The 13963-nt window shown below is 38.9% G+C and overlaps 1 protein-coding gene across 3 annotated transcripts in view; it reads right to left on the reverse strand.

The window, feature by feature from the left end:
• Positions 1 to 893: 893 nt before the first annotated feature.
• The window catches only part of LOC104046783 (zinc finger protein 366), a 30857-nt gene continuing 17787 nt past the window's right edge, over positions 894 to 13963 (reverse strand). For 2 of the 3 annotated variants that reach the window (XM_064440041.1, XM_064440040.1), the window contains 3 exons: positions 13365 to 13556; positions 5697 to 5871; positions 894 to 3176 (listed from right to left, as the gene is read on the reverse strand). In XM_064440041.1, the coding sequence (XP_064296111.1) occupies positions 2719 to 3176; positions 5697 to 5871; positions 13365 to 13556 (825 nt within the window). In that variant the 3' untranslated portion in view covers positions 894 to 2718. The remainder of the gene's footprint in view (positions 3177 to 5696; positions 5872 to 13364; positions 13557 to 13963) is intronic. The other variant, XM_064440042.1, reaches the window with a different exon arrangement.

A 13963-nucleotide genomic window follows, 5' to 3' on the forward strand; every position in this document is an offset into this window, starting at 1 on the left:
TGAAACCAGGACACTGGTCACTTACAGTTTTAGATGAGTTCTTTGCTACTAACATGAATTAGCTGTGGGCACTTGTGAATTAGCTTAGTGTGACTGTGTGACCAGGCACAGTCTCAAGGCCTCATTGTAATGAAATAGTCTCCACTTTCTAGGAAGAGTGCATAAAAAGGGATTTACATTACAAATTTTTCCCAAATAGCATTGCTATTCTGGCAACCTCTACTCCTTTCTACCTGGCTGTATGTTGTTGACAGTTGCTTTTGCTCCAATGACAAGTGGGACTGTAGAAGTGGATAAATTGGCTGCAGTGAAGGTACGGTTGAAAGTGTTTGGGTTAACCATTCAGACAACCCATAACTGTTTGCAGTGAGTTCCTTTCCTGAGGAAACCTCTGACACTTTTCCTTATGAAGTCTGTAAGGGAATTCTGGACTGCATACTTCCAGATGTCATTTTTTGTGGTTATGATGTTATCTGCTGGGAGTTGAGCTCTGCTGAAAATGTCTCCTTTGTTCCATTAGCCTGGAATGCTCTTAATATGTAACCATTTGTCTTTTTGTCTAGCTGTCCTGTAACACTTCCCAATTTATAGACAACAAGGCTATACAAGGACTGCATGCCTTTCTGCTCTACCCACTGCAGAAATGAAGTGACTTGCTAAGTTCAACTCATCTGCATGATGACCATTATAGAAATTGCAACAAGTTCAACTTTTATCATAGGAACTTATATGGCTGCAAAGGTGGAATGAATTAATCTTGAAAGTGCACAGCTGGGAACTACATCACCTTGAGAGAGACATTTCTGAGACTCAGTGGCTCCCAGCTCTTGGCTGTATACGTTCTAAAATAGGAGCTTTTGTCAGGCGAAGGCAATATATTGCCGAGAAGGTAACTAAAGGACTTGTTCCCATTTCTAAAAGACAGTCTCCTAGACTGAATTAATGATGAATTTCTACCTGAGCATTTCCCTTCTAGACTGAGAAAGAATGCAGCTGTACACATTATTCCTGAAAGTTTTCTGATTCTTCTGCTTAACCACAATGTTTTCCTTGAAAGATTACTCCTTTTTCAAGAGGAATTATCTTGTAGTGGAAGCAAGGAAGTTGAATGTATATAATAAAACAGTTCACCACTGGAAAAACATGGCTATGTCTCTCTGAAATATACCTCATTTTGAAACACATCATTCATTCTAGTCCTAAAGTGACCTACATTCCACATCAACTTGGTATACCCTTTTTATTTAAAAAAAAGTATGTACATCAGCTGTAGAGTTAATTACATTTAGAAGAGTGACCTGTACATTAAAGCTTCTTATATCAATAGCTTTCTCTGCTCTTCATTCAGAATCTTTATTGTGCTGTGTTTGAGCCCTGAAAAATTAAACCATCTTCTGCAACCTCAGACTACACAAACCCAGTTTTATATGATGAATAAGGACTATTACCCTGTGAATGCTGATTAACTGGTAGGTGTACAAATTACTTCTGTAAGGCAAGAGGTTTCTTATAATAGCAGAGCTGCAGCTCAGGCCTCTAGCCTTAGCAAGCCATAAGTATATGACTTAATATTTATAACTTCCTATATATTGAGCATGATGATAACAAGGAATTTCAAATCAAGATCTTGGCAGGTAAATGAAGAATGAAGTAATATTTAGAAATGATGTACCATATATGTAAGTTTTAACCTGTTGAGCTAGGATGTCAAAATGACATCCCAGGAATAATTAAACTACTTATTAAATCTTTATTTCCTTAAAAGCAACAGGATGGCTTGGGGCTGTTTGTCATATATCTTGAAGATGCAGGAATTAAGGTGCTGGTCAAACTATTCATGCAGTTAATGGAACGTGTTTAATGAAATGTGCTTTTATGAACATATAATTGTATATGTATTTGTTATGAACATAATTGTATGGGAATCAGAGGATGAAAAGTTGGGAATGACTCATTAAAAACTGCATTAAAAGAATTCTTCTGAAATGCCTGGAGCTTACAGGTCAAGCCATGGAAATAAGGGAAAATTTATGACTCAGATAAGAGGAAGTCAAAAAACAGTTTTCCTCTGTGAGGTACTCCTTGCCCTGTAAGGTACTCCTTGCCCTGTAAGGGCTCTTTTTTGGCATCCCTTCTAAAATAAAATCTGAATGGACCAGGGAATTTCAAAATCATCCTTGATAGCCAAGATAAACTGAAAAGATAAATGGCAAAATTACATCATTTTCTCAGTGAAATGATTAATTGCTTTATGTGTAATTACAGCAAGACTTTTAAGTGCTACATGCTGCTGATGATGAAATGTTCATATATATTTATTCAGATAATAAATAAAACACTAAAGTATGTTGCTTTTGATAACTAGAAAATTGTGTATAAGTCTCTACCATCCCAGATAAAAGAAAATAAACTTCTGTACCCACCCCATTGTCTGCTTTTACATCAGTTGGGTAAGTATAAAAATGTTAGTGTTCAATATCTATTGCATTTCTTGGTGACCTTGTATTGCTTTATTCTTTTAATGTATGTGTTTTACCTTAAATTATTTATATTCATTTGGCTTGTTTATTTCTAAAGACTACTACAAACTTCCAGGTTTTGGTAAGTTACAGTTCATGCTAAAAGCTATCTGGTTCCAATTTTCCAGCTGTTTTAAAATATCCATTTAAATGCCTGTAAGCATTGTTTGGTTTTCCATTTTTCTTTCCAGTAATTCTTTCAAACCCTTGTTCCTGTGTTTGAAATACAAGTAATCAGAGAGAGAATGGCCAAGTCTGGCCTTTTCAAAGTATCTAAAGCTGAGGTGTTCTTTGTTGTTTGCAAGGTCTCTCTCTCCTTGGCTCTCCTGTTTGTCTGATTTCCTATTGTCTTCTCCAGTCCTCCCTCACTTAGCATTTCTTCCTTCTCATTGCAGCCCTTCATCATGCACTCAGGTTTGCCAGACAGATCTTGAGCCACATACAGCTTGCTGTTGTGATGGTACATGTCAAGGCTGTAATGCTCTGTCTCATAACAGTTGTCTTCCTCTTCCTGACATGAGCTTCCCTTGGCACTCTCACCATCCAAATGAAATGAGATTCCCTTCCCTTGGCTTTTCTGGGAAAGATCAAAGGGTTCTTCCTGTTCCAAGCTTCTCAAAACATTTGTTGGGGACAGAGAAATTCTTCTTCCAAAACCTTGTAGTGGTTTGAGGGGGGAGAAAAACAACAATTTATATATAGCAAATTTTACTATGTGACACATGGTTAAAAAACATGAGATGGCCTTCTATTTAATATTTTACCTTGGTCTTCCACTCAGCTATCTCCAACTACTTTTCTGTTTACATCTCATGGCATCTCCTTTGAGATGCTGTAAAAAGAAGTACTATCATATCCAGTTCACAGCCATTGTGTTGTACATGCCAGACACTTGATGAGAGAGCTAGGAATAGAAGTGAAGTGCCCTGGCCTCTTGTAAACTATTTTTGCCAGTGAACCTACCGACTTCCTCCTTCCTATTTTTTTTTTTAATTAACCCTTTTATCTAAACCATCACATGCCAAAATCAAAGTCCCAGGTTTTGTACATTTTTTCCAGAGGAGTGGAAGAGTTTAAAAACACGTTAACATATTTGTTCTATGGACCCTCTGGTTCGAAGTTACTACTGTAAAAATGAAAACACAATCATGTCTTGTCAGTCTACGACTGCCGCTCTCCTTGATTTTTCCTCTCTCATCTATTGCCGCTGAAAAGCTACATGCAGTAGATAGTGCTTCATCTTGAAGAAATCATTATAATCAAATGGTGATTTTGAGTTGTGCAGTATAAATCTGAGTGTGGTCCTGGATCTAGTTTGTCTTAATATTTGTCAGAGCATCTCCTTTCTGTTCCTCTTGCTGGAAACCCAGATGTTACCCAGAAGGCATTTGTGGACTTAGATGTGCTCCGACCATCAGGATGCACAGAATATGATTCAGATGCTGCAGGCATAGTCCATCTTAATTAAAAGAAAGATGACAGTACTGCGGTGAGGATTTCACCCAATAGCAAAAATCTATGAGAGCCACTATTTTACTTGCTTAGTTTTGGGGTTTTTTTTCCTCAGTAATTGAATCAATTTTCTGCAGGATTTATGCAGCCTTACTAGATAGAGATGCTACTTTGCAACAGGTTGTATTTGTTAAAATGGTTCATGAGCAGGTGGCAGCCCTCATAAACTGTTTTATGCCTGATAAGCATCAAGGGCTGAAGAATCTCCGCACACTGAAAAGCACTTAGGCTTTCAGTTAATTATGTAACTAACATGGTGCTATAGGAGATTTACAGGAAAAAAAGAGTCATTTATATTATTATCTGTTAGGATCTTGGTACATTTTATCCCAAGTATCATTAGAGTATGCATTTTCCATATGTGCTAGGCTGCCCTAAAGCCTGAATTTGAGGAACACCAAGAAAGCTTATTCATGAAGGAGTTATTTATCCAGAAGTCTTAACAAGCAAAATATCTTGGATACTCAAACTCTCAAAACAATCTCTCCTAATTCCCCCGCTTCTTTAGATAGCATTGGCATGTGTGCACACATGAGGCTGATTTTAGGAAGTGTATGTGGTGGGCAGGATGTGGGAAATGCTTTGCAGGATACCCTGAGTGGTCAAAAAACCATATACTTTGAGATGAGGGAGAAGTGTCTTCTCCTGTCCACATCCTTCTTTGTAAACTGGGTCTGAGCTTATGGCCTTTACCTAATATCAGCTATGGCAATACATCACAGAATAAACATATCTTAAGCAGAAAGGCTCTTGGATGTAGAGCCATTCAGGCTTCCATTCCCATTCCAGACTAGAATCCAATAAGTAGTGAACAAGACCTGTGAAATCTACTAGATTTTTTGCTTCTGTCAGCTTTGAATGTATTTATGATTTATCCCCATGTTTAAAACAATGGAGATGTACCTCAAACATGAGAGAAAAACTATAAACTCCTAATCAGATGTGTCTGGGAAAAAATGTCTGCTTGTTCATGGCTGCTAGGCTGTGGCCTGTCAGCATCTGGGAATCAACCCCCTCCAACTGTAAAATTTATTAAAAAATAATTTTTTTAATTTTTAATTTCCTCAGGAAAATCAATGCAGTCAGCCATGTCCTCCAATCATTCCCCTGGCCAACTACATGTGCCACAGTCTTACTAAGGTTGAGTCTCCACCAGCTAACTCCTGTTTGTCTCTCAGGGATACCCACACGCTGGGAGAGGCTTTGTGGTGCTGTGGATACTGCACCTTCCTCACAGTAATGGACAGCCCTGGGCTTAAGTACAAGTTTGGTATGGCTTGATAAATCCTCTGCTCTAACATTACTGACTATATTTTCCCTAACATTTGACAACAGCAACTTAGTGTGCTAAAATTATTTCCTTTGTGCTCACAAGTACTGTCTCATTTTGTATCCATCTACTACTCTGTCTCGGCCTGTACCTCTGTGTCATCAGATATCTAGTCTGAAAGGTCTCTGACACAAGGGTCACTGCCTTGGGGATCTCTGAACTATAGCACTGGGGTAATATAGGTAGTTAATAACAACCTCCCAGGCTTATGGGATTCAATCTCTTGCAATCGCATTGGATCTATGGTATGAGATCGTAGATCTGTAGTACAAAGCCCATTTGGGTTTATTGATATGCACCTTCAAACCTCTCGGAGAATAACTGAAAAATATTACCTTGAGAATGAAATCCTCTTTCCATGATGCTGTGTTTGACTTTCATGTGCCTGGTTAGGTTCCCCTTCAAGGTGAATTTGCTGGGACAGTAGAGGCACTTGAAAGGCTTACTGTCTGAGTGCAAGTGCATGTGTCCCATTAAATTGTGCATTCTGTTAAATTCTTTTCCACACAGCTGTCAAAACCAGTAAAAATGAAAATTATTTTTTTTGTAGGGGTACTTCCAAGGAGAACATTTTAAAAGGAAATAGAACCTACCCTTCTCAACTTGAACCCCGGCAGCTTCTGGCTGCAATTTGTTTTTCAAAGATAAAGGCAAAAAAACCCCCTACAGACAAGAATAAGTGGTTGAGTTTGTTCTATCTAGGGCCTTCTGTACCACTGCCATTTTTTTTTTTAAATTTGGTGGCTAGGAAAGACACACAGTCAAGGATTCCCCAAAATCAGGGAATGTTGTTGTAAGGAGGGGAGAGGCTTAAGTATGCAACCTGAAAGGCTCTTAACTTGAATTAAATTAAAAGTATAACTTTCTGCCCTGGTGAACCATTTCATTTGTATTTTATAAATCTAGCCTTTAATCAGGAACAATGCCAGGCAGAGATGGAGATACAAGGTAAAAGCAATTAAGGATTTCTGTGAAAAAGTCAAGCAGAATATTTACTTCTCCTTAAGTGGAAATGAAATGGTTGTACATTTTGGTTAAAGCTAGAAAAATAAATTCCTTTTTTTGTTTGTTTCTTGCTCCTGCATTTCTCTCTGATCCTCTTATCTTCTGTTTGCCAGCTTCTGTGTTTGTGTCTCTGGTGAGTAAGCTGGAATTTAAACAGTCATGGGGCTGCAAGAATGACTCAGCTTTCCCTGAAGCTGTTCCTGACAGCTCGAGCCATTGATCATGCAGGTTTCCATTTGATAAAATAATAAGGGTTTTTTTTCATTGTTGTTGTTTATCTAGATGTGTCCTTTTGTAGTCTGGTCCCTTATAAATCAAATATATTCTCACATCCAAAGGAGAGCAACGAAGCTGGTGAAGGGTCTAGAGAACAAGTCTTATGAGGAGAGGTTGAGGGAACTGGGGTTGTTTAGTCTGGAGAAGAGGAGGCTGAGGGGAGACCTTATCGCTCTCTACAACTACCTGAAAGGGGTTGTAGTGAGGTGGGTGTCAGTCTCTTCTCCCTAGTAACAAGTGATAGGACAAGAGGAAATGGCCTCAAGTTGCATCAGGGGAGGTTTAGATTGGATATTAGGAAAAATTTCTTCACTGAAAGGGTTGTCAAGCACTGGACCAGGCTGCCCAGGGAAATGGTTAGTCACTAGCCCTGCAGGTATTTAAAAGATGTGTAGATGTGGTGCTTATGGACAGGGTTTAGTGGTGGACTTGGCATTGTTAGGTTAATGGTTGGACTTGATGATCTTAAGGGTCTTTTCCAACTTAAATGATTCAATGATTCTATGATTCAAGACATGAGAGTTTGACATCACTATTACAAGCTTCTAGTCTTACCCTATCAGGATTTATAATTTTATTCACATTCAAGTGGCTATTTCCATCCTCCGCAAACTTCTGTGTTTGCTTTCTACTTAAGCTCTTTTTTTAGAATGTTTTTAGACAAATACTTTTACCATCAGAATTTTTATTTTACGATCTTTATTAATATATGAGCCAGAATCACTATTACTGAGTAACTGAAACTTATATCAAGCAGTGTACTCATCTGGAAGAAAATTATTAAAAAACGATTACTGAGATTCCACCAAATTTTTGGTCCAAGCTGACTTCTGATTTAATTGATTTTGGTAGTACAGAAGGTCTGCTACAGTACTTTTTAATTCAAATTCACAAAGCCATCACCTGGAATATCTAGGTGAAATGTAGGTAGTGGAATGATCCTCGGTGGAGTAGTACTGTATCCTTTGCTTTTAAACCATCTCTTGAGGGAAAATGGAAGCAGTTCACTAATATAAAAATTTGAGGTGGTATTGTTTTTAAATAAGAGCTAGAGCTGAGTCAATGTTGCAGAAACGAAAAGTCTGGAAATATTAACTTTCTTTTAAAAAAAATATTTACTTCCACTACATTAGTGCTCTTCTGTGATTTACTCTCTGTGATTTTGCTAAAATGAACATTCTAGCAAATAAATTTATCAGCAAAGTGAAAAAAGAAAAAGAAAAAAGAATAGCCACTGAAAATGAGTTATTTTTGTAAAAGTAAGATATCAGATTCCAAGGGTCATCCATCCACTTAGGAAAGAGGACTGTCTCTCTTTTGCATTCAAAGAAAGCTAATCTGCCAGATGACTTATATTCAGTGAAATGAATGGGGTTTTTATTTCTGACAAGGCAACATTTATTTCTCTTTCTTCATAATCAAAAGAGAAGGGACTTCCTAAAGGATAGTTCCTTACAGCATAAAAGCTTTGTGCCTCTGAATAAAGGGGGTAGGTTTCCATTTCCCAAAGTCATGTACAGGCTTAGGGATGTGTAATGTGTTCCTATCCTGAAATCTCTTCTGGGGACATGAGGAAAAAGTACCAGACTGGCAGGAAAATGAAAGAAATGGCGATATGAAAACTGTTTTTTTCAGAACCATGGCTCTGTGTGAAAGATGTCCCTTTCAAAAGGCACAAGACAAGTTTCAGATGAATGTCCATGATTTCTGAATCATGGGGCAAAGGGAGCAGGTTTCAGGCTCACATGCTGAAAGATGGCAACTCAGAGCTAGCTGGAGTTCACAGCTAGTGCTTAAACAACAGCCTGAGTCTGCAGACTAGGAAGGTGTATAAGATCATCTTCTGTGACAGGACAGGGGTGTGAGCACTGATGAGCAGTGTGAAAGATGACCCAGAGCCAGTTGCATGGGAGGGACCCCCAGCAGAAGTCGCCACGGAGCACCTTAGCACTTTGGGAGATGCAAAACTCATGCAAGAGATCTTGGGATAGCAGGAATGACATGGTTTACTTGTAGACCTTTTGTCAGGCTCTCTAGTTTAGACAGGATTAAATTCAAGCCCTGAAGAGAAAGACCTCAGCTGCAAGTCTGCTGAACACACTTTGATGCACTGGCTGGTGAAACGGACTTCAGTACAGTTTGCTAGAAAAGCTGAATTAGTTCAACATTAGATTTTGTCTTCCTAAGCATGAAGTATCATCCTTCTAGATTTGTCAGTCTGTTTTGCTTCTTCCAAAAGTACTTATCTCTCACATTTTCTTTGGGTTTGACTCCTGATCTAAACCCGTGACTTTAGATAGAAAAAATGGCATTCAAAACATCTGCTGCAAAGTGCATTTTGCTAGGCTGGAGAAAACTTCATTGCATTCTTTATTACATTATTATTAGACTTCAGCACTAAAAGCAACTATAAATTTCATAGGAGCTTCCTCTTCAAATCAGAATTAGCACTATTGCACCAGTTAGTGCAACTCCTTCAGAACTCTTCAGTGCTTTTGTTTAAAACAGAAATAAACAAGGAAGCATGGGCTCAGGCTTTTAAAAGCTACAGAGAAGTTCACTCTTCAGACAAAAATCAAACACAGATCCAGGCTGCAACTGGATAAGGAAACAGAAGGGACAGCTGCTACTCCCTCATTTCAGATAGTCTGTGCTTAGCTGTGATTAGCTACTGCTGTGCTCTTTCCCTTGCATTCTTCTTCTTTTTTCTTTTTTTTCTTCAGGATTCAGAAGAAGGGTGTTCCTTTCCTCAAAGAGAGGAGGAGAGGGAGAAAGACTGTAAACTGCCCAAAAGGACCGTGAGAAAACAGGAAGCTTTGAAAAGTACAAGAGAAAGCAAGATGAAATCTATTTGCAGGCAGTTCCCAGGGGACATGTGAGCCATTGTTAAGCAGGCTGTTCATACAGCTATATCCTTCCTTCTGCTGAGGAGGAGCTTGGTGCCAAAAGGCTACTATCTGGTCATTGCCTTAACCCTCTGAATACCAGCCAGAAATACTTGCTCAAGTCTTTCAAGGGCTCTGCCAGAGAGGCAAGGGATGTTCCTAATGCCAAAGAGCAATTCCCGATTCTCCCTTTGCTTATAGTTAGGATCTCCACTCTGTTCAGGGGCACTGATGTTGATTCAACACCTTCAGCCATAGGAGATACTGTTTCATTGTGTTTACTTGTTTCTTTCCTCCTAGGAACACTGGGTGGGGACAGAGAAGTAAAAAAATAAGATAAACAAGTGCTCCTGTAGAGCTTTTGTTACTGGCTGGAAAACATACTGTTGGTACTCCAGTTCCTGGCTTTGCTTTTATTTTTTCAAAGTGAAATGTTTCAAAGTTATCAAAGCAAAATGAGAAATAAAAAAAGATTCATTTTGACATTTTCCTATTAAAACTATCACTGAAAGCCATATTTTCCTATGACATTTTGAAGTTCTAAATTTTTCAAGATAAAATAATTCCATTTAAAATTTTTCATCTAATTTTGCTTCTCAGTGAAATACTCCTTTTAAGAAAATATTTATTTCCATAAAGATGTTGGATGAAAGAGTTCTAGAAATTGCTTCCAGATCAATCTTCAGTTACTTAGACATAAACTGGGTAATACACGCCACTCCATACTTATATATCACAGACCAAGGCTGACTAAGGCATGCCCCATTAATCCCAGCCAAAGGGGGTTTATAAGGTCAGCAGGATGTTCAGAAAATCTAAAATTATTACAGCTTTTGATTTGCAATGCTAAAAGGGAACATCAACCCCTGGAGGTAGTCTTTGTTGATCTAGCAAAAGCCTTCAACACCATGAGCCATTCTCACATCGTTTTGGCTCTTAAGTAGAAGGGCACGGATAGTCATATTATCGCCCTGATTACTAACTTATATTATGTCACCACCCGAATCGATTTGAAGAATGAACAGTCGGATCCCACTGGGATTTGGCTTGGTGTAAAACAGCGCAATCCAATGTCCCCAATATTATTCAGTTTATCTGTGGACCCTCTGCTGTGCAAGTTGGAGGAAGAAGAAAGTGGGTTCCAACACTGCTCGAAGAATATAACAACTATAGCTTACGCGGATTACTTGGTTCTGTTAAGCAGTTCTTGGGAAGGGGTGCAGAAAAATATTGAAATATTGGAGGTCTTTTGCAATCTTACTGGCCTCAAGACCCAGGGAGAAAAGTGCCACGGCTTTTACATTCAGCCAACAAAAGACTCATATACCATCAATGGCTGTCCAGCATGGATGATTAATGGCACTCTCCTTAATATGATTGAACCCAGGAGTTCTGAGAAATACCTGGGCCTACGCATAGACCCATGGAGAGGAATATCAAAACCAGAACTACTGGAGAAAGTAAAGGATTGGTTACAGTGGATTGGGAAGGCTGCTTTAAAGCCATTTCAGAAGGTGGACATCTTGAAAGGATATGCTATCCCACAATTGATCTACTTGGCAGACCAGGCTGACATGAAAGCCTGGGAACCCTTGATTTGGCAATTTGAGTGGCCATCAAGGAATGGCTATATCTCCCAGTAAGTATGTGTGATGCCATCCTATATTCCAGCACTCGGGATGGAGGACTAGGTATCACCAGGCTCTTGGGACTGATTCCCAGTGTGCAGGTCCGAAAGCTACACAGAATTGTGCAGTCTTCGGACAAGATAATATGAGCGGTGGCTTGAGAAGAGGGACTTGAGAAAGTGAAAAACTATGGATTGCAGCAGGAGGGGATAAGGGAAAAGTTCCATCCATCTGGGACCCAAAAACAGCAATGGTGATATCCGAGAAGCCCAGCAGTGAGGAACCAGTCTCAGAATAGGAGATACATGCTCCATAAATCGTCTTTCTGAGGCCCTGTAACTGGAGAAAACAGGAATTTGCAAACTGGACCAAGTTGGTTTCCCAGGGCCATGGTATTTCCAGCTTCGAGAAGGATAAGATCAGTAACAACTGGTTAGAGTTTTATAGGGGCATTCACCACAGAAAGCTCATCACCGCAGTTGAGAGCCAATGTCTACCCAACAAGAGAATTTTTAACAAGGGGTAGACAGGAAAGTCAAATTAAATCTTGTCGACACTGTCAAGTGGAGAATGAGTCCTGCACACATATTATTGGATCCTGCCCAGTGGTACAGGATGCCAGGATTAAAAGCACAATCACTTATGTGAATTGTTGGCTGAGGAGGCGAAAAAGAAGGACTGGGTAGTATTCCAAGAGCCACTGCTGAGAGATGTACAGGATTAACTATATAAACCGGACCTGGTATTTTTTAAAGGAGACCAAGCCCTGGTTGTCGACATCACAGTTAGGTATGAAATTAAATTAACATCTTTGGTGGATGCAGCGGTGGAAAATGTTAAGAAATACCAACACCTAAAAGATCAAGTGCAGGAACTGACTAATGTTAATGTCATTACATTTATGGGATTTCTGCTAGGCGCACATGGAAAATGGTATCAGGGCAACTACAAATTATTGAAAGAACACAGACTCTCTAGTTCCCAGCAGGAAAAGTTAGCTTGTCGATTATTGAATTGAGCACTGTTCTCTTCAGTGGACATTATGCATATGTTTGCTAGTAAAGTAAGAAACATTGTAAGATCTTAATGTTTGATGTATTGTAAATATGTTATATGATGATTTATAAATAAACTGACTGTTCCTCTCTATCTATCTAAGGCGGGAGCTGGACCCGCCTGGAGCTGTTGAGGGCAACAAAAGCTTGTGATAATGAGGGCGAAAGTAAGTAGGGACAAATTGGGACTCAGTATCATGATGTGTCACCATTCCTGCCAAAAAGACAATTATCACTGGTCTTTACCAAGGTGGATGGGTCACCTATACTTAACCCAGAAAAGGAAAATGTATATAATCATATATGGTCAATAAATAGCCTGCTTAGAGCAGATCAAAGTGGGAATAAAACATACAGGCTTTGACTTCACAAGGTATGACTACAATAATGAACCAGATAGGCAGCAAAAGGAACAGATGTAGTGTCTAATACTGAATAAGAATGTAAACATTCATAAGGAAGACATTAGAGATGAGCACAGTCAAGAAAGCCAAAACCTCAAAAGTTTATGGGGGGAAGAGAGGATGGAAAGGGAATGTCAGCCTCCAATGTGCTGGAGGGAGGTAGCAAACTGGAATTCCCAGAGGATTCTAAAGAGGCCAGATGGTCTCAGAGGCTGTTTTGTTAGGATACTGATGTCCTGCCCTGAGTTTCAGTCTGGTAATTACATTTGGCTGATTCAAATCCCTTCTGCAGTTCAGTTTTGCTGTGGCTTTCTTTGAGTCCTTCCCTGATCTGTTGCATAGCATCACCATGTGAAGTCGTGGCTGCTGCTTTTCCATGGTCTATGTGTTTAGTCAGTGTCTCAAGCTATTAAGCACTTAGACTTCTGTTTGGATGGCTATACTAAGCAAATGTCAGGTATCTTTATTGTCCTCAAACTGCAGAGCATTTAAATTCTCACTAAGTGGAAAAAAATATTTGAGGCTGAAAGTTACTTATATTGAAGGGGAAGGGAGTAAATTACAGATATTTGCCTCCATTATTTTGTGCTACTTAAGCAGAATGTGGATGAAGAAAGGAAACTAGACTGTTTTATGCTAATTTAAATACAACTGTAGAATGTGTTAACAAGTCTTGTTTTAATAATTCTACCGTATCACCAGAAATATCCGGTGGGTTTATGCCTCTGCCACCAAAGGAGATACACTTACCTTGCATTTAAAGGGTTTAACATCAGAGTGAACAATCATGTGGGCCTTGAGAGTTTGCTTTTGCACAAAGCTCTTGAAACACAAATGGCATTGATAGGCTCTGATATTGGTGTGGATCAGGACATGTCGCTTCATGTTGGCCAGCAGAGTAAACTCCCGGCCACAAATTCTACATTTGTGCTCTTTCACACCCTGTAAGAAAAGAAAAAAAAATCAGAAAATTCTGTAGATGGAATATTTTCTAGATAATTTCATCTTCACTACAGCAATATATGAATTATTCATTCTGCAATATCAAAGCAAGTAATAAATTATTTTGCTTTTAACATAATTTGCTAAAGTAATAGATACTTATGTATTTTTTCTTGGCAAATTCTTACAAGAATCTGAGAAGTATAGAGGGAAAACAAAATGTAAGCTTAATGTAATAATGAGTTTTGTTTCCATCAGTAAGTTTACAGATCAGTGAGACACAGTAGCAGAGCTTCTCTGTCCTACTTTGCTGCTTATGTAAAATATTGGTCAAATGTGTACACTTATTGAGCAAGAATAAAAGCTAACCAGTTAAGAGACTAAAGTAGTGCCTGCCTATGGTAAAT

This window comes from Phalacrocorax carbo (genome assembly GCF_963921805.1).
Source record: "Phalacrocorax carbo chromosome W unlocalized genomic scaffold, bPhaCar2.1 SUPER_W_unloc_8, whole genome shotgun sequence".
NCBI lineage: Eukaryota > Metazoa > Chordata > Aves > Suliformes > Phalacrocoracidae > Phalacrocorax > Phalacrocorax carbo.